Here is a 25,997-nt window from a genome sequence, read left to right on the forward strand (position 1 = left end):
GGGACACAGCACCTTCTTAGTCTCAGTCTTTTCCTATTCTGAAGGGAGAGGTGGCCTTGGGAAGGAGACAGCTGGAGTTTGGGGTGGGGTGAGGAAAGATGCTTGGGTCAGCTCTCTGGAGGCCAGGTCTCAGTTCCTGGGACACTGTCCAGAGGCCCTGGCCTCTGTATCCTCTATCCTGGCAGAGTTTCCCCACCCCAAGACAGTCCTCCAGATTCCTAGACAGTGAACATGGTCTCCTGCAGGCTGGGGGCTCCTGGCCTCCACCATCCTATCCTTTCTTTAGCAGGCGGGCAAGGTCTTACCTCTAGGCCATGACTTGTTTTCCAACTTCAGGTTTGCCAGTTCTGCCATCACCACCTTTGCCATGGAAGCTGGGCCATCGGCCACCGAGGGCAACCCCCAGGGACTCTCTACAAGGGGAAAATGGAAAAGGATAGTATGAATCTTAAGGCATAAACATCCTTCCCATCCTTGTGTTCGCTGGGAGAGATAGTATGGAATGACAATGAGAGGCACATTGGAAGGGAAGAGAAACATGGGGGTCTTGTCTCAGGAGTGACGGGAAACTTCCCCAGCAGGCAGGCACAAAGCCAGGAGAGCAGCCAGGACTGGGATGTCTCCATCTGGCTGCCTAACACCACCCGGCAGCTTTGACAATCCTGCCATTGACATGGATTTAGTTGGTTTGGAGGTACAGGAGGGCTGGACACTGGCAGGCGTTGAAACCTCCCAGGAGATGCTCATATGCTGCCAGAAGGAGAACCCATGCACTCCTGCCTGGCTCAGCCCTGCCCAGCTGCTCAGCTAGGCAGCCCTGACCTCTCCCTTTGCAATATTACTCATTTGACAAACATGTTTGTTGTTTAAAGAACACTGGAATGGGTTGCCATTTCTTTCATTTTTTTTTAAATAACAGATTATGTAGTAAATAGGAGAAATGGAACATGCATATACATCTTTGGAAAAATACATATTCATTTTCTGAGGACAGATGTATATTTAGTATATGAAACAGAATACCCAGATACAGAAATCCTCCCCCACATTTTTTATGTTCAAGGACATTTATTATACCATTCTTTTTTAAAAATTAATTTAATTGGAGAATAATCACTTTACAATATTGTGCTGGTTTTTGCCATATATCATCATGAATCGGCCATAGGTATACATGTGTTCCCCCCATCGAACCCGCCTCCCACCTCCCTCCCCACCCTATCTCTCTGGGTTGTCCCAGAGCACCGGCTCTGGGTGCCCTGCTTCACGCATCAAATTTGCACTGGTCATCTATTTTACATATGGTAATGTACATGTTTCAATGCTATTCTCTCAAATTACCCCATCCTTGCCTTCTCTCACTGAGTTCAAAAGTCTGTTCTTTACATGTGTGTCTCCTTTGCTTGGCAGGTGAATTCTTTACCACTAAGCCCCCAGGGAAGCCCTGAATCCTCCTATTGCATTCAGGAGCCTCAACTTGGAGGAAAAAAATAACCTCTTTATTTTCACTAAGCTCTAGCTGAAGTTTGGCCCATTTTCCATGCTGAATGGAAGTTCAGCAGGATTAGCAGAACCTGTGCAGTGGTCCATGATAGAATCCACAGATGTTTTCCAATCATATGACAGTGATTTCAGACACCCGTAAATATGCTTTACTCTCAATACTTACAAATTCTGGGAACTGTAGCTATTTAATTGGTGATTTAATGTGTTAACTTAGAAGCATATATATTACATATCACAAATTTATACTTATAGCTAAAAATTTTAATAGCTTATAAAAATATAATTTGGATCCTTAGGAATCATATGTATTTCATTTATGTATAAAAAACATTCTGAGACAAGGCCCAAGTACAAATACGGTTAAAAACTCTGAGAAAAAGAAAGGAAAAAAATTTCCGAATCTGGATCCCAGTGTTGCCCCCTAGCGTCCTCTCCGGGCCCTATTTTAAATCTGTAAATTGCACATTTTGAATTTTCTACAGCCGAAATGGCTACTTGTACTTGAAGCTTTTAGTACAGAGCCTGGAATAAAGGACATCAGCTATTATTACTGCTGTGACGGTGGACACTCCCGGTCTGTGCTAATAATCTTCAGGCCTCTGGGCAGTTAGAATGGGTGGTGCTCGGTGTGGTGGTAGGGAATCTGGCATGGGAGGGGCGGGGAGAGGATCAGCCCTGCAGTTCTGCGTGCAGAATGGAAATTGGAAAAGGATGGAAATTCCCCGCCAAGTCAATTAAATCCTCGCTGCTCCTCTCACCCGCTACCTCAACAAGGAGCTGCCCGGGCCACACGCGATAACCTCGGCAGGGAGCCAGGGAGACCTATAGCAATGGGCAGGTGCCTCGTCAAGCAAGTAAGCAGAGGCTTGTGCAGATTCCAAGGCCGCGCTCAGATTCCTGCCCCCAAGGAGCTTTTCTCCGGGGCCTTCCTGGAGGACCAGGTCTGGGAGCCGAGTGCGAGCGGCATCCTCCAGACTGGCCAAGGGATCCCCAGGAAACTGTGGCTTTGGCTATCTTGGGTCAGTCAGCTCTCCAACTGACCATGCTCTCCTCTCCTCCAAACCCGGAATGGCCTCTGTATTCTTGGAGGATCCTTCCCTAGCAGCTCCCCCGCGGCCGCCGCCGCCCCGCGTTACCTGCCGCTCCCTTTGCACCAGTCCTGACAGCAGTAGCAGCAGCCGCAGCAGTGATGGTGGTGGCGGCGGCCGCGGGTGCTGCGCACTCCCGGAACTACGAAGCCACATGGTCGCCAGCCTCACGCACCGCCCGAGGGCGCCGGTCCCCGGGGGGGGGGGGCGCCTTCAGTTGTGCTAACGCCGGCCGCGTCCGCTCCCGGGTCCCTGGCGGGTGAGCGCTCAGCTCCCTCTGGGCCGCGGAGGGTGCGACCACATCCTGGCTCAGGTTCAGACTTCCGGCTGGGACTCTATCGCACCACTGGGACCCGCCCCCAGCTCCTCGATGGCTCCCTCTGCTGGGCCTCGGATGAAAAACAGGAACGAAAACCAATCGATTAATTGTGAAATACAGCCTCACAGCCTTTCGTGTATACTACCTCACCAAAGTAGACCAGGCGGTGAAGCTCACGTTACAGCCGTCTGGCAAGTCGAGAGGTGTCTCCGACTACTGTCGTCATTCTAAAACTCTTGTGGTTTCTGTTGGGGACCAAGGCACCGCTCCTGCTAACCTCACTGAGCTTTCTTACCTCCATCCATCAGGGAAGAACAGCGAAATTTCAAATAGAAGTTAGTGAAAATAAAGGTTATTTTCCCCATCTGGGTTCACAGAACCCCTGAATTCTCACTAGGGACTCTCATGTTCAGAAAAATGGTTTTCAGCCCAGCGTTCTCTGATATTTGAAAATTCATAGGGAGGGCTCTGGTGATCCTGATTGGGGTGAGTGAGGGGGACGATTTTCACATCGGAGGGAGGGAGCAGGAGTGTCAGATGTGCAGTCCTGTCTGGGGACCACCACACAAATGGTGTCCTGCCAGCTAACAGGAGGAAAGGAACCAGACTGTAATGATCTGAGTCTAGAATACAATGTTTGTTAAGTTTTAATATTGTCAAAAAAACACGTGGAGTGAAAAGAATAGAGGAAGGTGGGCATCAGAAAATTTAAGCAAATACAAATTTGTGTGTAAAGGAAAAAACCTACAAAATTAATGAATCTGCTTTATGATATGACTATTATATTCACAAAGATTGTGACATAGCTGCAGACATTGTTGTTTTTCTCTTGTTCAGTGGTGTCTGACTCTTTGCAACCCCATGGAACTGCACCTCTACAGACTTCCCTGTCCTTCACCATTTCCCAGAGCTTGCTCAAATTCATGTACTTCGAGTTGATGATGAAATCCAACTATGTCACCTCTGTCACTCCTTTCTCCTCCTGCCTTCATCCTTTCCCAACATGAGGGTCTTTTTCAATGAGTCGGCTCTTAACGAGCAGGTGGCCAAAGTATTGGAGTTTCAGCTTCAGCATCAGTCCTTACAATAAATATTCAGGGTTGATTTTCTTTAGGATTGACTGGTTTGACTTTCTTGCTGTCCAAGGGACTCTCAAGAGTCTTCTCTAGCACCACAATTCGAAAGCATCAATTCTTCAGTGCTTAGCCCTTTTTATGGTCCAACTCTCACACCCATACATGACTACTGGAAAAACTATAGCTTTGACTATATAGACCTCCTTTGCTGGCTAGGTGATGTCTCTGCTTTTTAATATGCTGTCTAGGTTTGACATAGCTTTGAAAGTTATTTTTCTAGATAATCCAGGTTTATTTGGGGGGCCAAATGGTGGCTCAGATGGTAAGGCATCTGCCTACGATGCAGGAGACCCGGGTTCCATTCCTGGGTGGGGAAGATCCCCTGGAGAAGGAAATGGCAACCCACTCCAGCACTCTTGCCTGGAAAATCCCATGGACGGAGGAGCCTGGTGGGCTACAGTCCATGGGGTCACAAAGAGTCGGACACGACTGAGCGTCTTCCCTTTCTTTAAATCAAATAAAGCAACCCAGTTAGCTTTGGTTTGTTTCAAGGTATAAAGTAGGGTAACCAACTGTCCTGGTTTTAGTATTGAAGGTTCTGTTGGCTATAGGACATGATGGGCCTACTCATAAGGAAGCAAGCAACTGTCATTTTTTGCTTCCTTTGTACACACTGACGGAGAAGGCAATGGCACCCCACTCTAGTACTCTTGCCTGGAAAATCCCATGGACGAAAGAGCCTAGTAGGCTGCAGTCCATGGGGTCGCTAAGAGTCAGACATGACTGAGTGACTTCACTTTCACTTTTCACTTTCATGCATTGGAGAAGGAAATGGCAACCCACTCCAGTGTTCTTGCCTGGAGAATCCCAGGGACAGGGGAGCCTGGTGGGCTGCCGTCCATGGGGTCACACAGAGTCGGACACAACTGAAGTGACGCAGCAGCAGCAGTACACACTGAATCTTTCAGGAAGGCAGCTGTGCTGCAGATAAAAGAGAGGTTGTACTTAGTGCTGTGGGGTACTTTACCAAGAGAGGCTTTCTGTAGTGCTGTGTCACCCTCAGGGATGCTCCAGATTGTCCACACTGCATACTCAAATCAATCTGCATTTATAGCTATCATATTTACAGAATTTTTTTTGCATACATGTAATTACTTATGTCATCAGTTTATTTTGTATATAGTCAACTGAAACATTTAAGTATTCAAACACATGCTATTATTTTACATATTATAATTTAATTTTTAATACTTTTTGTTATAATTACAGTACTACATTGACTCCAATTTATAATTCTATGGGTTGTTGTTCAGTTGCCAAGTCGGACTCTACAACCCCATGGACTGTGGCACACCAGGCCTCCCTATCTCTCACCATCTCTCAGAGTTTGCCCAAGTTCATGTCCATTTAGTCAATGATGCCACGAAACCATCTCATCCTCTGTCACGCTCTTCTCCTTCTGCCTTCATGAATCATTGCCTTGTTATGGTGAAGGGGCTTGGGTAACTCAATGAAGCTATGAGTCATCCCATGCAGGGCCACCCAAGACAGATGGGTCACAGTGGAGAATTCTGACAAAACATGGTCCACTGGAGGAGGGAATGGCAAACCACTTTAGTATTTTTGCAGTGAGAACCACATAAACTGTATAGAAAGGCAAAAATTCTATGGGTATATAGATTAAATTATCTTTGAATTTCTTTTCAGAAAGAAAATGATGTTATAAAATATTTGTAACAAGGAGAGCTATTCTGATGGGGCTTTGATACCCACCACTGGTAAAACTTGGATACTGAGCAGGAAGAGGGGCCAGGCTCTTAGAGGTGGTGAGAATTGACCTAGTTCTTGACAAAGGGGGCAAGGAAGATGAAGGTGTAGGATGAAAGGCAATTCTGGGCAGGGATATGCAAATAGAGTGGTGTGTGGGGAGCAGCGGGAGGTGCCGGGTGGCGGAGGGGACAGGTGGAAGGAAAGCTCACAGAGCTGAGGGTTGCTGGGGGCCTGATCACAGAGGGTCTTGAGTGAAGAACTAAGGAATCTGCATGCTGGCCTCAAGGTGTAAGCAGTCAGATACAGCCGTCCATTCAGCTGGGCAGGAATGTCTGCTCTGCAGCAGGTGCTTGGCACAGGCAGGAACCAGGTAAGGTTACTGCCAGGAGAAAGTCCACAGTCTGGATGAAGGTGATTTACATTAATTATCCTAGTAAACAGCTAACCCCAACACATAAATAATGGTGGATGGATCAGACAGGTCCTGGTCCAAACCCTTCACTTACAGCTGCCATTTATTCCACTCAATAACCTCTGAGTCAGGAGCATCGTTATTTCTCCATTTTGAAGATGGGTAAAGTGAAGCAGTAGATATAATGGTCATCTGAGTTAAATTCACCCATTCCAGTCCATTTTAGTTCACTGATTCCTAGAATGTCGACATTCACTCTTGCCATCGCTTGTTTGACCACTTCCAATTTGCCTTGATTCATGGACCTAACATTCCAGGTTCCTATGCAATATTGCTCTTTACAGCATCGGACCTTGCTTCTATCACCAGTCACATCCACAGCTGGGTATTGTTTTTGCTTTGGCTCCATCCCTTCATTCTTTCTGGAGTTATTTCTCCACTGATATCCAGTAGCATATTGGGCACCTACTGACCTGGGGAGTTCCTCTTTCAGTATCCTATCATTTTGCCTTTTCATACTGTTCATGGGGTTCTCAAGGCAAGAATACTGAAGTGGTTTGCCATTCCCTTCTCCAGTGGGTGAATTTAACTCAGATGACCATTATATCTACTACTGCGGACAGGAATCCCTCAGAAGAAATGGAGTGGCCGTTGTGGTCAACAAAAGAGTCCGTAATGCAGTACTTGGATGCAATCTCAAAAACAACAGAATGATCTCTGTTCATTTCCAAGGCAAACCATTCAATATCACAGTAAGCCAAGTCTATGCCCCAACCAGTAATGCTGAAGAAGCTGAAGTTGAACGGTTCTATGAAGACCTACAAGACCTTCTAGAGCTAACACCCAAAAAAGATGTCCTTTTCATTATAGGGGACTGGAATGCAAAAGTAGGAAGTCAAGAAACACCTGGAGTAACAGGCAAATTTGGCCTTGGAATACGGAATGAAGCAGGGCAAAGACTAATAGAGTTTTGCCAAGAAAATGCACTGGTCATAGCAAACACCCTCTTCCAACAACACAAGAGAAGACTCTACACATGGGCATCACCAGATGGTCAACACCAAAATCAGATTGATTATGTTCTTTGCAGCCAAAGATGGAGAAGCTCTATACAGTCAACAAAAACAAGACCGGGAGCTGACTGTGGCTCAGATCATAAACTCCTTATTACCAAATTCAGACTTAAAGAAAGTAGGGAAAACCACTAGACCATTCAGGTATGACCTAAATCAAATCCCTTATGATTATACAGTGGAAGTGATAAATAGATTTAAGGGCCTATATCTGATAGATAGAATGCCTGATGAACTATGGAATGAGGTTCGTGACATTGTACAGGAGACAGGGATCAAGACCATCCCCATGGAAAAGAAATGCAAAAAATGGCTGTCTGGGGAGGCCTTACAAATAGCTGTGAAAAGAAGAGAAGCGAAAAGCAAAAGAGAAAAGGAAAGATATAAGCATCTGAATGCAGAGTTCCAAAGAATAGCAAGAAGAGATAAGAAAGCCTTCCTCGGCGATCAATGCAAAGAAATAGAGGAAAACAACAGAATGGGAAAGACTAGAGATCTCTTCAAGAAAATTAGAGATACCAAGGGAACATTTCATGCAAAGATGGGCTCAATAAAGGACAGAAATGGTATGGACCTAACAGAAGCAGAAGATATTAAGAAGAGGTGGCAAGAATACACAGAAGAACTGTACAAAAAAGATCTTCATGACCTTGATAATCACAATGGTGTGATCACTCACCTGGAGCCAGACATCCTGGAATGTGAAGTCAAGTGGGCCTTAGAAAGCATCACTATGAACAAAGCTAGTGGAGGTGATGGAATTCCAGTGGAGCTGTTTCAAATCCTGAAAGATGATGCTGTGAAAGTGCTGCACTCAATATGCCAGCAAATTTGGAAAACTCAGCAGTGGCCACAGGACTGGAAAAGGTCAGTTTTCATTCCAATCCCAAAGAAAGGCAATGCCAAAGAATGCTCAAACTACCTCACAATTGCACTCATCTCACATGCTAGTAAAGTAATGCTCAAAATTCTCCAAGCCAGGCTTCAGCAATACGTGAACCGTGAACTTCCAGATGTTCAAGCTGGTTTTAGAAAAGGCAGAGGAACCAGAGGTCAAATTGCCAACATCCACTGGATCATGGAAAAAGCAAGAGAGTTCCAGAAAAACATCTATTTCTGCTTTATTGACTATGCCAAAGCCTTTGACTGTGTGGATCACAATAAATTGTGGAAAATTCTTCAAGAGAAGGGAATACCAGACCACCTGACCTTCCTCTTGAGAAATCTATATGCAGGTCAGGAAGCAACAGTTAGAACTGGACATGGAACAACAGATTGGTTCCAAATAGGAAAAGGAGTATGTCAAGGCTGTATATTGTCACCCTGCTTATTTAACTTATATGCAGAGTACATCATGAGAAACGCTGGGCTGGAAGAAACACAAGCTGGAATCAAGATTGCTGGGAGAAATATCAATAACCTCAGATATGCAGATGACACCACCCTTATGGCAGAAAGTGAAGAAGAACTAAAAAGCCTCTTGATGAAAGTGAAAGTGAAGAGTGAAAAAGTTGGCTTAAAGCTCAACATTCAGAAAATGAAGATCATGGCATCTGGTCCCATCACTTCATGGCAAATAGATGGGGAAACAGTGGGAACAGTGTCAGACTTTATTTTTCTGGGCTCCAAAATCACTGCAAATGGTGACTGCAGCCGTGAAATTAAAAGTAAAATTAAATTACTCCTTGGAAGGAAAGTTATGACCAACCTGGATAGCATATTCAAAAGCAGAGACATTACTTTGCCAACAAAGGTCCGTCTAGTCAAGGCTATGGTTTTTCCTGTGGTCATGGAAGGATGTGAGAGTTGGACTGTGAAGAAGACTGACTGCCAAAGAATTGATGCTTTTGAACTGTGATGTTGGAGAAGACTCTTAAGAGTCCCTTGGACTGCAAGGAGATCCAACCAGTCCATTCTGAAGGAGATCAGCCCTGGGATTTCTTTGGAAGGAATGATGCTAAAGCTGAAACTCCAGTACTTTGGCCACCTCATGTGAAGAGCTGACTCATTGGAAAAGACTCTGATGCTGGGAGGGATTGGGGGCAGGAGGAAAAGGGGACGACAGAGGATGAGATGGCCCTATGGCATCACTGACTCGATGGACATGAGTCTGAGTGAACGGGAGTTGGTGATGGACAGGGAGGCCTGGCGTGCTGCAGTTCATGGGGTTGCAAAGAGTCGGACATGACTGAGTAACTGAACTGAACTGAACTGAAAGTGAAGCAGATTGAGGTTAATTCAGGCAGCTTGTAAGAAGCTGAGCTAAGATTTGAACCCAGGCAATCTGAATCCAGACTCCAGGCTCTCAAACACTCTTGGAGCACATAAGGGCCACAGGGCACTCTAAGCGCTATGACAGAAGTTTAGAGGAGACATTGGAAGGGATTGGCCATTGCCTAATGGGAATTTACAAAGGGTGTACTGACAGCTGTCCCTGGGTCCAGGTAAGGGTAGGACACTAGCTCTGTGACAGAGGAAGAGAAAGACCCCAAGAGGCCATCCTCATCTAGCACCCCATGGGAAGGGCTTTCTGAGAAGTCTGGGCACCATCCAGCACCTTGCTATGTACTTGCTGGTTGCCCTGGGATCAGCAGTGTTTCTAGAATTTCCCCTAGACCTCCTCTACTTGCATGGTTACTTAGTCTTGGTCCAGGGGCCCATTCACCTAAGGTCTTTGTTTTAGGGACATTGGCCAAACTCTTCCCCATCCCTGGCTCCATTTTCTCCTCTGGATCTCCGTCCAGACATCCAGGGGTGATTCTCCATCAAATGCTTCTCATGAGAGCTGAGGGCTGAATTCTCCTGTAGGTGCACCTGAGATTCTCAGAATTCCTGATCAATCCCTGTAGGACAGCTCACCATCAGGGCTAAGGACCCAGACATTGGAGCAGAATCCCTTCTAGGTCTACTCCTAGAAGGATGGGAGGCTCACCATCAAAGTTAAGTTGTCAAAATCAATTACCTTCTATCTCAGTCAGTTAATACAATAATCAACAATTCTGAAATTAGCAATGTTAGCATAAACAACATTCATTACTTCTGCGGAGTGAGTCTGGGCCAGGATTTCTACAGCCAGGACTTCCACAGGCTTTTGTAGTATATGTTGGCTTCTACAGAGAGAACCCAGGCAACCTGGATTTCAGAGGACCTCATTTGATTGTGTAAACCCCTTGTTAAAGGAAGAAAGGAAAACTTAAAAGCTGAGACACAAAACTGAATGTGAGATTCAGTTAAGAGATTAAGCATGGACAGCTTATAAGACACTGTCTCTTTAAGCAAAGCTGAAGTGGGTTTTGGTGTGGGTTTTGCAGAAGCCAGTGCTCAGAGGTTGGGGATTTTCAGAGTTGAGAGTGTTTACTTTCCGGACTCTGGCTGACTGGCTGACTTTCAGAACTGTGGTCACAGGGGACTTGTTATAGATTGGTGATCACACAGGTTGAAAACAGATTCCGGTGGTTTCTTTTTACCATGGGTACATGGTAAAGGCAGTAAGAGCTTTTAAATTCTCACCCTTCACAACCTTATCCTTCACTACCCTTCATCCACCATAGGCTCCCTGATCAAAGTCTTCACTGCTCTGGCCTGAGATCTTTGAGGAGAGAAGGAAGAAAGGAAGTTGGTGAACAGGTTGGGGAGCATTGCCTGAGAGCAGGAAGGAACCTCAGAGTGCTCCGAGCTGGAGGTCTTGCCCTCTCTCACACCTTTCCCACCTTCCGAGGTCTGCTTAACTCACCTTTAGAGTAAGACAAGGCAAGAGAAGAGATACTAAAGGTGGTCTAGGTCCACAGTCAGGAAGCACTGGGGCATGTGTGGGGCTGGAAGGAGAGAGAAAAGTGGAAATGGATGAGGACCCCAGGCCAGTAAGCATGAGAAGCTAAAATGACCATGGTCCTGGCAACCTTATCTAAGAAACTTGCTTTATGGTAGCAAACCCACGTGTGCATGCACGCTAAGTCGCTTCAGTCGTGTCCGACTCTTTGCCATCCTATGGCCTGTATGTAGCCCACCAGGCTCCTCTGTCCATGGGATTCTCCAGGCAAGAATACTGGAGTGGGTTGTTGTGCTGTCCTCCAAGGGATCTTCCTAACCCAGAGATCAAACTCACGTCTCATACATCTCCTGCATTGGCAGGCAGGTTCTTCACCACTAGCTCCACCTGGGTAGCCCAGCAAACCCTTGATGGAGGGAAAGAGATGGCTACAGGTGGGATGCAGGGTGCTGGAACTTCCCGCCAGAGGGTCTTAACATCCACACCTTGGACCACGAGGAGCCACATGGGGTACCCAAGTTTGATTAGGCCTTTTATCCTTTCCAGGGTGAGAGTACATTCCTTGTCCCTGTTCCCCCCACCCCTGATTTCTGGGGGCAAACCCTGAGCAAGGAATACTTGTAGCCTAGGGCTTCTTCTCTGGGAACCCAGAACACTTGGCTTTTCACACTTGCCATCACCCTCCCCTTGGAGCCCGAGACTTCTCTCTGTGTGGTGAGGACCCCACTGTACCCCTGCTTGAAATGCTTCACCTGGGTGGCCTCTACTGCCAGTCAAATGACTCTTCTATATGTCAGATCTTTGAAGTTCTGGCAATTCACTAAATGCAGAGATAAACTGTAATATACTGAAGAGTTTCGGAGAAGGCAATGGCAACCCACTCCAGTACTCTTGCCTGGAAAATCCCACGGGCAGAGGAGCCTGGTAGGCTGCCATCTATGGGGTCGCTAAGAGTCGGATATGACTGAGCGACTTCACTTTCACTTTTCACTTCATGCATTGGAGAAGGAAATGGCAACCCACTCCAGTGTTCTTGCCTGGAGAATCTCAGGGATGGGGGAGCTTGGTGGGCTGCCATCTATGGGGTTGCACAGAGTCGGACACGACTGAAGCGACTTAGCAGCAGCAGCAGCAACTGAAGAGTTTAGCAAAGTGTTTTGCTTAGGAAGTGTTAAAAACCACAAGGAACTGAAAGGTTGGTTAGCTGAGACGACACACATTTGAGCGTGGGGTGCACAGCAGATACTCCATCATGTTTGGTGCTAAATTACTATTACTTTGAACTTTCTGTGAAACATGATGATATTAATGTAGCTGTTCCTTATATGTCAATGGAGTTATATGAGATTGATTTGTGGTGACTTCAAGTTTTCAAAAAAGGCTCCAAAAAATAAATGCAACTTGTCCATTAAAAAATTTACCCTCATTTTCCAAATGAAGAGATGGAGATATATATGACTCGTGCCTGGAAAATCCCATGGACGGAGGATCCTGGTAGGCTGCAGTCCATGGGGTCACTAAGAGTCAGGCACGACTGAGCGACTTCACTTTCTCTTTTTACTTTCATGCATTGGAGAAGGAAATGGCAACCCATTCCAGTGTTATTGCCTGCAGAATCCCAGGGACGGGGAAGCCTGGTGGGCTGCCGTCTAGGGATCACACAGAGTCGGACACAACTGAAGTGACTTAGCATAGCATAGCAGAAATGGAATCAAGACAAGTGCTATATGCTCTTGCTTAAGTTAATTTTTTCAAAGCTAATTAATTTTCAGCCCTTCCTGTAGGAGAACAACCTCTGCCCAGGAGACAGTAAGGCCCAGGTGGACCCTGGGATATCCTCAGCCTCGTATCCCCAGAAGCCCTGCATGGGGAACTGCTTTCACATTTGCTGAATGAGGTGTTGATACTGTGGATGCGCAGCCTCTAATCACTGGAAAAGCAGTGAGCAGCATAGCTTGGCCATCATTCTACAAGGGCACAGTGAGCTGCTGTGATGAGGGGTTGGAGGGAGAGGTACCAGTCTGGTCCATAGGCTTGCTCTTGTCCTTTAGGAACCTCTTCAGAAGGTAGACACACTCATGCTCCAGTCCAGACTCTGCTTCTCAGTGGCCATATCACCTCCCAGTTGTACTTGGTAATGAGAATGACAAGGCAGATATTGGTCTCTAAGTTAGTCTCTAAGTGATGCAGTAGTCCTTCACAAACTGGCAAAACCCTTGGATGCTGCCATCAGCCAGGATCTAGAATCTGACCATGAGCTGGAGAACATGGCCCTGGAAGGCTCCAGCCTTATTATGGTTTCTCTGGGGCAGGAGGTAGGATGGGGTGTAAGAACCCAGGGAGGCTGCCTCACAAGACTGGCTTTCTGCTCAAAGCCTGAGGATCCTTTCAGGTACAAATGAACTTATTTACAAAATAGAAATAGAGACACTGATGTAGAAAACAAACTTATGGTTACTAGGGGATGATGGGTGGGGAAGGGATAAATTGGGAGATTGAGACTGACATACACACTACTATGTAAATGAGATAACTAATAAGAACCTGCAGATTAGCACAAGGAACTCCACTCAATACTCTTAATGACCTATACGGGAACATAATCTTAAAAATAAGAGTGAATATATGTATACATATAACTGATTCACTTTGCTGTACACCCGAAACACAATATTATAAATCAATTATACTCCAATAAAAATTTAAAAATAAAACCAGAAGGGACTTCCCTGGTGGTCCAGTGGTTAAGAATCCACTTGCCGATGCAGGGACATGGGTTGAATCCCTGGTCCAGGAAGATTTCACAAGCCTCAGAGCAACTAACCCCATGTGCCACAATTACCGAGCATGAGCACCTAGAGCCTGTGTTCTGCAAGCAGAGAAAAGAAAGAAAGGGCTAAGTCGTGTCCAACTCTTGGGATCCCATGAACTGTAGCCTGCCAGGCTTCTCTGTCCATGGGATTCTCCAAGCAAGAATACTGGCGTGGGTTGCCATTCCCTTCTCCAGGAGATCTTCCTTGCCTAGGAATTGAACCCAGGTCTCCTGCATTGCAGGCAGATGCTTTACTGACTGAACTACACAGAAGAGAAGCCACTGCAATAAGAAGCACCAGAATGAAGCCCTGCTCGCCACTACTAGAGAAAGCCTGCACAACAATGAAAACCTGGCACAGCCAAAAAATAATTAATTTAAAAAAGGAAAAATAATGATGCATATTCAAACACACTGTCACTATTAAAATTTTATTATTAATGAGAATATTTACTGTGTGAAAAGGTTTTAAGTATATTTAATATGTAAAATAAATGTTAAAATGTAAAAAATAAAGCCTGAAGACCCTTTCAGGATATGCAATTTGTATTTGTGCTTTTTGGTACATTGAACATGGATAACTGGAAGCTCTCTGAGTCTGTTTTATGATTCTCTCCTCCACACAGTGCTTTTATGTGAACTGCCCTACTTCAAGGCTGCTTCCACCACTCCAACCTTGAGAGCCTATTCCTCCCCAGGGTACCGGCACTGGTCAGCCAAGCAGGGAATGTCTTGCTGCCCCCTGACCTGCTGGGTGAGATGAGTAGTCCTGGACCTCAGGTCTGGGGTCTCTACGGGGTGATGATATGCTGCTTCCTGAATCACTCACCCTGGCTCTCACTGAAGTAGCCCATCATGATATGCAGGCAGTCTTGGAACCAGCGTAACTCCACTTTCCAATGCTCAGTGTCAGCCTGGGTGACCATTAGGTCCTCCAGGCACATGAAGGCACTGTACCCAGGGATTCTGGGGGTGAGCCTGTGATATCACACGGCAAGAACAGCAGAGAGTGGGATCCTGGGAGGGGAAGAAGTTCCTGTCTCTAGGTCATGATGGACCTGAGTTGTCCTGACTTCACTTGTTCAAGCCTTTTCATGACCCCCACTTTAGAGATGAGGACACAGAGACACAGAGAGGTTAGTCTTCTGCTCATGGTCACAGAGCTGGGAAGCAGATGAACTGGGTCGGAAGCAAGGCTGTGAGGTTCCAGAACACACACAGGGTCCCTGCAAATCTGAAGGGAAAACCCAGTGATCTTGCCACCATACTCCCACCCTTCATGGGCTCAGAAGCCCTGGGATCCAGCTCTGGGTTGGTCCTTATTAACTGTGTAACTTGGACAATAGTCTCTGCACTGGAAATACTAAATCTCTTTGTGAGGCAGGAGAGTGGACATGGGTGAAGGGCTGGCTGGGACTGGAAAAGGTGGGTATACACAGGGCTGCACAAGAAGAGGTATATCATGTTACTAGTAGAAGAGCTGGGCTTTAAGGCTTCTTTGGGAAGTAGGGATCCTGGGTAATCACAAGGGCTCCACATCCCTCTGCATCTTGCTACACATAAAATAGGCTCAGAAGGAAATGAGACAGGGAGGGGAACAAAAGCCACACTAGGAGGGTTTGGACAAGGGGAAGCAGAGGACAGGGGCCAATCCAGGTTCCTACCCCTAGAGATGGCCCCTTCTCAGGAGCCACTGACTGATCTTGAATTGTTTTCAGCTCCTCAATTCTCCATCCCCACCACCCCCCTAGTGTGGGCAGTGCTGTAAACCCTCAGGAGACAATAAAATAGAGGTGACCTGGGAAACCTAACTGAGGTAAGTTATACTTGGCAGGAGAAGGAGGGTCAGGGAATAGCCAGGCTTATTTGGGAATGGCATTCTAGGGACAGATTCATCATCACTGGGAAAGAGTCTTCCAGACAGGGGTGTCCTGGAGACCTAGGAACAGGTGTTGACAGAGTGGGATTTTAGAGAGAGCCATGGAAACTAGCTGCTGGTCAGAGGAGCTTGAGCCCAGGATGCAGTAGAGGAGGCACTCCTCTGGTTCACCCAAGACCCCCTTTCTCCACTGGACCTTCCTGGACCCTCTGTCGTGTTTTCCAGGTGGTGCAAATGAGGCAAAAGTTGGGAAAGCAGCACCTTCCTTTCTTGCGTTGTGAAGTGTCTGCTTCTAGCTGGTCTCTTGCTGCTGTAGGTGCAACAGGGGTGGCAGCTGGTGTAGGGAAAGTGGCAGGTGTGTAAGCAAGTGCTTTTCTAAGTGTTAAAGCCAGCAGATAGCTAGATATGAGCAGAGAAAAGGGGGGCCATGGACCAGGTGGCAAGAAACCACACATCTTGTGGTAACAAGGGTCCTAGAGGCAGACAAAAGAGGCAGAAAGGTGGGACTCTCTAGCTGTAACTTTCTGCTCATTATGTCCTCATTACAATAGAAGTAGCTTTGCAGATAAGAATTTGCCATCATAAGCTGACACCGTGACACTTCCAATCAAGACCAAATATGAACAAAAATCTCTCCTCACCTCCGGAAGGTGGAACCATAATAGCAGAGGGACTGCTGCTGTTACTGCTAAATCGCTTCAGTCGTGTCCGACTCTGTGCGACCCCATAGACGGCAGCCCACCAGGCCCCCCAGTCCCTGGGATTCTCCAGGCAAGAACACTGGAGTGGGTTGCCATTTCCTTCTCCAATGCATGAAACTGAAAAGTCAAAGTGAAGTCGCTCAGCCGTGTCCGACTCTCAGCGACCCCATGGACTGCAGCGTACCAGACTCCTCCGTCTATGGAATTTTCCAGGCAAGAGTGCTGGAGTGGGTTGCCATTCATTGTCTTCTCCGCAGAGCGACAGGAGAGCGCTATGGCAGCCCTGCTCAGCCATTGGTCGGTGCCGAGTGGGCCCCTCCCCCAAGCAAGCAACTGTCAGTCAGCGACTCTTCGTGGTTCCGCAACTGTCAAGGAGCAACCGGCAGTGATCCTGCTCAGCCATTGGTCGGGGAGCAGTGGGACTCTTCCCCCTTCTGTATAAAAGGAACCCGAATTGGTACTGAGGAGAGATGGTTTGTTTGTGTTTGTTTATTATTTATTTATGGCTGTGCTGGGTCTTCACTGCTGCGTACGAGCTTTCTCTAGTTGTGGCGAGCAGGGACTACTCTGTAGTTTTGGTGCTCAGGCTTCTCACAGTGGGGGCTTCTCTTGTTGAAGAGCCTGGGCTCTGGGCTGTGCTGGCTTCAGTGGTTGTGGCAGCCCAGCTTAGTTTCCCCTTGGTAGTTGGTATCTTCCCAAACCAGGGATCGTACCTGCATCCCCTGCACTGGCAGGTGGATTCTTAACCACTGGACCCCCAGGGAAGTTCAAGAGATGGTTTTTGGGTAATCTTCTATCTTCTTGGTGTGCTAGCTTTCCAACTAAAACTTTTATTCTTGTTCCAACGACTTGTCTCCCAACTGATTGGTCTGTCTATTGTGTGAGAGGCAGAGAGAGCCTGGGCTTGGTAACAGAAGTAGGATGAAAATCAGGAAATACGATCCAAGACCCCTCTCTCTTCGGTGCCTATTCCATCCAACCATTTTAATACCCGTATCACCAGTTTGCCAAAGGAACTCAGGGCAGTTACTCACATAAGCCTGCTCACTCTCCCTTCTGAGAGTGTGCTGAAGTGAAGTGAAGTGAAATCGCTCAGTGTGTCTGACTCTTTGCGACCCCATGGACAGTAGCCTGCACCAGGCTCCTCCTTCCCTGGGATTTTCTAGGCAAGAGTACTGGAGTGGGTTGCCATTTCCTTTTCCAGGGAATCTTCCCGACCCAGGGATCGAACCCAGGTCTCCCTCATTGATAGACAGACGCCTTACCATCTGAGCCACCAGGGAAGTCTATCACTTAATAAATCCTCACTTTGCTTTCTTGGCCACTATTTCTTGTCTCTAAATTCTTTCTGTGAGAAGACACAAATAGCATTAGTGGCACAATGCTATTTACACAAACACAAGGTTGGCTTTATCATCCTCTGGTTCAGGAATCATTGTTTACTGATAGAGGGGATGTTGTGTAATGTGGGTGACTGACTGCAGTAATAACTCTAAAGCAACTACCTGAGATGACAGTTTTGCCTGCAAGGACTATTTTACTCCTCTAATACAAAGTGTATGGAAATTGCTTTAGCTAATGAGGAAAGAGACTGAAACTAAAATCCTTCCCAGAGAGCTGGGGGGACCCGTGCAGACCTGATCACACTACATCAGACTGTCACTGACCCACAGATTCCGCTCTAGTATTAACGGACAAGATGCTGGGTCATCTGAGAGGAAATTGGTCCATTCTCACTTCTCAGCCCTGTGCTGAGGCCAGGCCTGGAGCCTACACTACTTGGTGCAGGACCCCTTGGGGCTGTGGAACAAATGCAAGGCTGGAGGGGAAGGGCGTGGAGAATTCCATGGATAGTCCATGGGGTCGCAAGGAGTCCGACATGACTCAGCCACTCTCACTTTCTTTCTTTCAGTCAGTGATTTGGGACAGACGACAGGATGGGGACTGTAATTTCTCAGCCAGTAACACTGAGCTGCAGGGATTAGAAGAAGGCCTCTTTCCTTTCTCACTAATACCAGCTCTCTCGCTGTCATGAAAGGAGTTTTGTACTCACAGAGTAAGACATATGGGGACCAAGGAAGTGTATGGTACACTGATGTGATATGTCTGGCTATAGGCTGAAGGCTACCAAATGAGACAGGTTCACTCAATGCTTAAAATGTGGTCAGCTATCATATAATCTCCTGAAGGAGCTACAAAAGCCTCCTCTGACAGAGTCTGGAGGGACCTCAGATGCTACCCTTATAAGAGCCTGATGCTTATACACATTGATAGGTGGACTCACAGGTCTCAGTTTGGAGACATCTCAAAGTTCCATCCCCTCCCACCAGACTCTGAGACTTCCCTTCTTCTTCTCAGCCACCTCCCAATTCCCCACTTCGCTCTGCCTGTGAAATCATTCAGTCCCTCCTGAATGCCGTGTTAGGTATAAGAAACTTCCCTTTCACCCTTGGACCATGTTGATTAAAGCAAAGCACTGGAACTGCCTCTCTATTTTCCTCCTCCTGAGTTCTTTCTTCCCAGATGGAAAGATTCATTAACGCTGCTGTCTCATCTGGGAAGAGGGAACTTTGAAAATAAAAAGCACAGATGTAAATATTTGATAACTCTTGTTTTGTAGCAAGGGTGTTTCCAAGGGACCCACACAAGATACATTTGATTTGTCCTTTGCAAATTGTCCTTTGCAACAAGTGGCCTTGTTGGAAGGCCACTGAAATGGAGTAAAAAGGTCCAGGGACCTTGGAAAGTCATGACTTCTGGAGGAGGAGAAGATTGTATGAGTCCCTGTGTTGGCCACATCTGATTGACAAGCTGAGGTAGAGGTAGAAGGAGGATTTCCTCAATATCCATTCTCTTTATAAGGACAGATGAGGTCTAGGGGCAAGTTGACAAACAGACTGTATTCTGAGAGTGTAAATACTGCACAGGGATGTGAGGAACAAAAGAATTTTTAAAATCAATGCATCCATAACAGAAGGTCACAAGCTCCTTCCCTTTTAACACTTCACATACCTATTAAATATGAGGCAGCGCACACAGTGATCTCCTTCATCCCCCACTGACTGCACCCTCTCCTGAGCAGAGGGCGAGCATGGAGGAGTAAAGTGATGGTGGGCTACGCATGCCCTCTTCCACATCTCAGTGCCCTCCACCCTCTGAGAGGACCTCCAGAATATGGGGATTTGAGGGATGACTTCTACCATGTACATATCTTACTCAGTACAGATCCTGATCCACTATCCTATACCAGTGATGGAATAAGGAAGAAAAGTCACATATGTGACTATAATTACTATAACATCAGGAATGAGAATCCCTAAGACTGAGATAGGTGATGTTGATGTGTGCTAGGTCGTATTTCAGAAGTTTGATATAAAATTTGGTGAGTGAAAAATGCACTCATTTTCTCTCTTCTGCCAGTTCACTTATTCTTTGCTTTCCTTCCTAATTCATTTTTACTCTTTCATATCTCTGTCCCTCATATTGTCTTGTTAACCCAGGGTTGAAAAAGTTCTGGAAATATAAACCCTGAGTTGGTTTCCTTCCCCCTAATCCTCAGAAATATCTGAAAATATGACATTCTATACTCTCTAATCCTCTCTCAACTATTTCTCCTATGTAGTTCTCTAAACTCTTCACTTGACCATGGTCCCAAATGTGTGTATTTTCCCTCATTTTCATGAGGAGGACATTGAGATGATAATGTCCCAGTGATGATAATGATAACAGGGGATCATAATTCATAAAAATCCAATGGATAACAGTCATCCTCATTGTTGCCAAAATTTTATTATCTGAATAAATCATGCAAAAGCAAGCTACTTTATAACACTGGAAGATTAATGAAAGGTACATGGTGCATTTCTATCATGATTCAAGGAAAACAGCTTAGAGAGTGCAGTAAACAGGCTATGGGCAAATTCTCTTGTAGAGCAGTAAAGCATCAATGTGGAGCAATAGGCTTACTCTAACAGAAGATATTTTCAAATTGGGAAGCATTGGCCTTGGTGGTATGCAGAAGATCCTGACCCACTCAGAGAACACAACATGTGAGGTTCACTTATTCACATAGGCAACTCCACCCGTCTCTACTTCATCCTACCAGACCTCATCTCCTCAATCTTAGCCAGGACTCTCTTAGCATCTTCCGCCACTGTATCAATGAATTTCAAATGTAGAAAGTAGACTTTATAAAACTGGAAAACAGAAGACGGGAGGAGTCCAGTAACTGAGAAAACAAACTCAGCACACTTCTTGACATTGGCTATTATACTGTCATCCTTCACAAGTGAGTTGAAATCTGTGGACTTCATGAGGCTGTAGATCTCTTGCTCAGATGTGCCCAGGTTCTGGGCAATCTGACTGACCGACTCCTCATCCAAACCAAAATGGCTCTGATACTGTTTCAAGTCCCTCTCGTGTTCAGACAATTCAAAGCCACAGCAGAAAGGTGTCAAGGGAATGAAGGCCAAAATGGCTGCCCGGAAGGCTGTCAGCCAGAGCTTCTCCTTGATCGTAGCTCTCTTCAGCTGAATGAAAGACTCAGACAAATTTGGCAACAAGAGGAGAGCGGTGTAGCGCTTTTCAGCAGGGAGATCCTGCAGCAGTGTCTCCTGCAGTTTTGGGAAATCAAACTCCTTCGACTTAAAGTTGGACACCAGGAAGACAGTCGGCTCAGATACAATTTTGCTGAGATTGATCAGACAGTTGTCTCGGATCTGCTGAAGGACTGTCTCCTTATTGAAAGATCTGGGTTTGCTTTTACTTTCATTATATAAATCACTATCCACCTTGGTTCTAACAAAGTAGAATTTTTTTCCCTTCTCCTGAATCTTCTGGGCCAGGAAAGCATCGTTTGAGCTAAACCGTGAGGACGAAATAATGATGAAATAGTCATAGTTATCATCTCCCACTACTTCTTGATAAGGGTTTGGAAGGGATTCTGGGGTCCCCGTTCCAGGCAGGTCCCAGAAGGTCACGTTGGGATACTTTGGATGTGGATAGGGAGTTTTCTTTCTGGTGGTTGGCACAACTCCAACAGAAGCAGATCCAGCCCCTTCATGACCAATTCCTCGCAAGACATTGATGAAACTGGACTTGCCAGAACCAGATTGCCCAATCACAGCCACATTCTGGCGAGCATTCTCGGCGCTCTGAAGTGCTCTCTGAATCTCATCAGCCACGTCTTTCGGTTGCCCCTTCTCAAAGCCTTTTAGAATACGTTTAAGGCTTACCTGAGAGAGGATCCCCCCCACTTCACTGACTAATGTTTTGTAGCCAGACAGAAACTCTGAGGCTAGTTGCTTAGAATCATTTTTTTTAATGACGTTTAAGAGGAGTGGATCCATGCCAGTTAACTGAATAATCTGTGGAAAAGAAGAGAGAATTAGGAGATAAGGTGAATGAAGCAACAGAACAGACACAAAGTCAGCTGAGAAAATACACTGGTCTTAACCGACCAGTCCCATCCCTCATGCAGACTCATGTCTCTACAGTTAATTTATTTTCTCTGATGACTTATTTTATTGAAGTATAGTTGATTTATAGCATTGTGTTAGTTTCTGGTGTACAACAAAGTGATCCAGTTACACATATATGGATTTATAGGTGGCTCAGTTGTGAAGAATCTGCCTGCCAATTCAGGAGACACAGGAGGCATGGGTTCTATCCCTGAGTTGGGAAGAACTCCTAGAGGAGTAAATGGCAACCCACTCCAGTATTCTTGCCAGGAAAATCCCATGGGCAGAGGAGCCTCGGGGGCTACAGTCCATGGGGTCACAAAGAGTTGAACACGACTTAGTGACTGAACAACAACAGCAATTAATAGTTTATGTCAGCTAATTGTGAACTTCTAATTTATCCCTCTCTCCTCTTGCCTCTTTGGTAAGCCTAAGTTTGTTCTCTATGTCTGTGAGTTTGTTCAGTTCAGTTCAGTTCAGTCGCTCAGTCGTGTCTGACTCTTTGCCACTCCATGAATTGCAGCACGCCAGGCCTCCCTGTCCATCACCAACTCCTGGAGTTCACTCAGACTCACGTCCATCGAGTCAGTGATGCCATCCAGCCATCTCATCCTCTGTCGTACCCTTCTCCTCCTGCCTCCAATCCCTCCCAGCATCAGAGTCTTTTCTAATGAATCAACTCTTTGCATGAGGTGGCCAAAATACTGGAGTTTCAGCTTTAGCATCATTCCTTCCAAAGAAATCCCAGGGCTGATCTCCTTCAGAATGGACTGGTTGGATCTCCTTGCAGTCCAAGGGACTCTCAAGAGTCTTCTCCAACACCACAGTTCAAAAGCATCAATTCTTTGGCACTCAGCCTTCTCAGTCCAACTCTCACATACATACATGACCACAGGAAAAACCATAGCCTTGACTAGACGAACATTTGTTGGCAAATAATGTCTCTGCTTTTGAATATGCTATCTAGGTTGGTCATAACTTTCCTTCCAAGGAGTAAGCGTCTTTTAATTTCATGGCTGCAATCACCATCTGTAGTGATTTTGCAGCCCAGAAAAATAAAGTCTAACACTGTTTCCACTGTTTCCCCATCTATTTCCCATGAAGTGATGGGACCAGATGCCATGATCTTCGTTTTCTGAATGTTGAGCTTTAAGCCAACTTTTTCACTCTCCACTTTCACTTTCATCAAGAGGCTTTTTAGTTCCTCTTCACTTTCTGCCATAAGGGTGGTGTCATCTGCATATCTGAGGTTATTGATATTTCTCCCAGCAATCTTGATTCCAGCTTGTGTTTCTTCCAGTCCAGCGTTTCTCATGATGTTCTCTGCATATAAGTTAAATAAACAGGGTGACAATATACAGCCTTGATGTACTCCTTTTCCTATTTGGAACCAGTCTGTTGTTCCATGTCTAGTTCTAACTGTTGCTTCCTGACCTGCATACAAATTTCTCAAGAGGCAGGTCAGGTGGTCTGGTATTCCCATCTCTTTCAGAATTTTCCACAGTTTATTGTGATCCACACAGTCAAAGGCTTTGGCATAGTCAATAAAGCAGAAATAGATGTTTTTCTGGAACTCTCTTGCTTTTTCCATGATCCAGCGGGTGTTGGCAATTTGATCTCTGGTTCCTCTGCCTTTTCTAAAACCAGCTTGAACATCTGGAAGTTCACAGTTCACATATTGCTGAAGCCTGGCTTGGAGAATTTGAGCATTACTTTACTAGCGTGTGAGATGAGTGCAATTGTGTGGTAGTTTGAGCATTACATAAGTTCATTTGTATCATATTTTAGATTCCATGTATAAGTGATATCATATGATATTCATCTCTTTCTGACTTAGTTCACTTAGTGTGGTAATATCTAGGTCCATCTATGTTGCTTCAGATTGCATTTGTTCATTCTTCTTTTATGGCTGAGTAGTACCTCTTGATGGCTTTTGTTTCCACCGTTGCAGAAGACACTGCCTGTTTTCTATGCTGGTAATTTATGTGTCCAAAGAGTCAGGACAGTATGGAAGACAAAATAATGGTTCCTAAGATGTCCACATTGTGAACTCCATAACTTGGGAGTGTGCTGCTTTACATAGCAAAAAGCACTTTTTACTGGACATTAGTTTTTAATTCCACTGCTAGACAAAACCTAATGCTTAAGCTGTCCATGTTTGATTATTGCAGGTAAAAATATCATCTAAAAATTTGAGGACAAGAATAAAGGCTTAGTGTATTCAGGAGTTTTTGAAGGTAAGTAAGTTAATGATGCTCAGATGAAAAGATTATCTTGGCTTATCCAAGTGGTCTAAATATAATCACAGGAATCACAGGCAAGATGGAGGCAGGGCCAAATGCTGAAAAGAAGATAGGCTAATAGAGCAGAGGTTGGAGAGAAGATCTAGGAAGATGGAGGAAAGGCAATGAGCCAAGGATTGTCAGGCAACTTCTAGAGGCTGAAGTAGACAAGAAAATGGATTATCTCCTGGGGCCTCCAGATGGAACAGGCCCTGCTGACACTTTGATTGTAGCTCCTTAAGGTTCATTTTGTCTGCTCACTTCCAGATCTGTAATAGAATTAATCTGTTACACAGCAAGGGGAAACTAATATAGACAGTCTGTACTGTCATGACCCCTGAATACAGAGACCAGCACCTTTCCATTCTGCAGGAAGAATCACTTAGGTGAAGACATTAGTGAGCACAGAAGGCTTCCAGAGGATCTCATTTCCAATAATCTGCAGCAAATCAGGACAGGACCTAGCTTGTGGGAGAGGCAGGAAGCAGAGACAAATCCACCAGGTGGTGACCACCAGGACATATATTCCAAACATGTGTTATAAAATCTGTTTCCCATATGTCCTGGAGAACAACCCAAAACATAGTCATTGTGGTATAGCTGTCCAGTTGGAGCTTAATATCTATTTACCTCACTTCATGGACCAATATGGGTAGAATATAAAATGTGTAACAAGAAGCTGTAGAGGAAGTAAATAAGAGCTCTAATTTTCCCTACCCAGTTCAATACAGTTTTGAAACATGGGTATCTGCTTAAACCGAGGTAATTTAAAGAAGTTATTAATATTATATCGATGGAATCTCCTATCATTTACTATGAGCAAGGACGGTTATATCAAGAAAGTGTGATTTAAGAAATATTTATACACATAAGGTTGTCTCAGGAATTACCAGTGGGCTCTCTCCAATAGGGGTGTGCTGAATGCTCTCCACCCCCATCCTACATATCGAGCAAGGACAATCTTAAAAAAGTAAGGAAAATCATGATTCTCAAATATAAAATAAATACATGTTAAGGATTTTATTAACTAATGACTTATGAAGGAAGTGAGCAGATGTTACTGCTAGTTGAATGAATACTCAGGAAGAGATACAATTGTAGTTCAAGAATATTGAAATGAATGTCAAAGTGAGACAAGAATGCTGTTTTCTAAGGAGAGGGTGGGAGGTCTATTGAACTGTAACAGACAGATTTTATATATGTCTCCTGTTCTCATAAATTCACAGGTGAAATTAATGCTCAAAGTGATTGTATTAGTAAATGGACCCTTGCAAGTTGCCCGGGTCATGCAGGCAGAGCCATCACAAATGGATTAGTGCCCTCATAAAAGAGACCTCAGAGATCTAGCTTAACCCTTCTGTCACATGACTTTACAGGAAAAGGCACCCACCTAGGACGTGTGCTCTCATCAGACACCTAATCTATAGTTGCCTTGATCTTGGTTTCCAATTTTCCAAAAATAAGAGAAATAGATTTTTTTTTTAACTAGGGAACCCAGTCTGTGGTATTTTGTCATAGCCTGCATGGATTAAGAAAATGGCAAAGAAAAGAATTACTTTTCATTCCTCTTAATTATCAAAACTCAGAGAGATTTAAATAGCTCTATGGTAATAAGGCTAGAGGAGAAGGCAATGGCACTCCACTCCAGTACTCTTGCCTGAAAAATCCCATGGACAGAGGAGCCTGGTAGGCTGCAGTCCATGGGGTCGCTAAGAGTCGGACACAACTGAGCGACTTCACTTTCACTTTTCACTTTCATGCATTAGAGAAGGAAATGGCAACCCACTCCAGTGTTCTTGCCTGGAGAATCCCAGGGACGGGGGAGCCTGGTGGGCTGCCGTCTACGGGGTC

General features: G+C 45.5%; 1 protein-coding gene across 8 annotated transcripts in view; it reads right to left on the minus strand.

Annotated features, from left to right (window-relative positions):
• IFI47 (interferon gamma inducible protein 47) overlaps positions 1-25,997 on the minus strand; it is a 77,858-nt gene that overhangs the window by 41,405 nt on the left and 10,456 nt on the right. For 7 of the 8 annotated variants that reach the window (XM_059888195.1, XM_059888193.1, XM_059888192.1 and 4 more), the window contains exons 2-3: positions 2,643-2,983; positions 306-413 (exon numbers count right to left, since the gene is read on the minus strand). In XM_059888195.1, coding sequence (XP_059744178.1) covers positions 306-369 — 64 coding nt within the window. In that variant the 5' untranslated portion in view covers positions 370-413; positions 2,643-2,983. 8 annotated transcript variants of the gene reach the window in all.

This window comes from Bos taurus, chromosome 7 (genome assembly GCF_002263795.3).
Source record: "Bos taurus isolate L1 Dominette 01449 registration number 42190680 breed Hereford chromosome 7, ARS-UCD2.0, whole genome shotgun sequence".
NCBI classification, from domain to species: Eukaryota; Metazoa; Chordata; class Mammalia; order Artiodactyla; family Bovidae; genus Bos; species Bos taurus.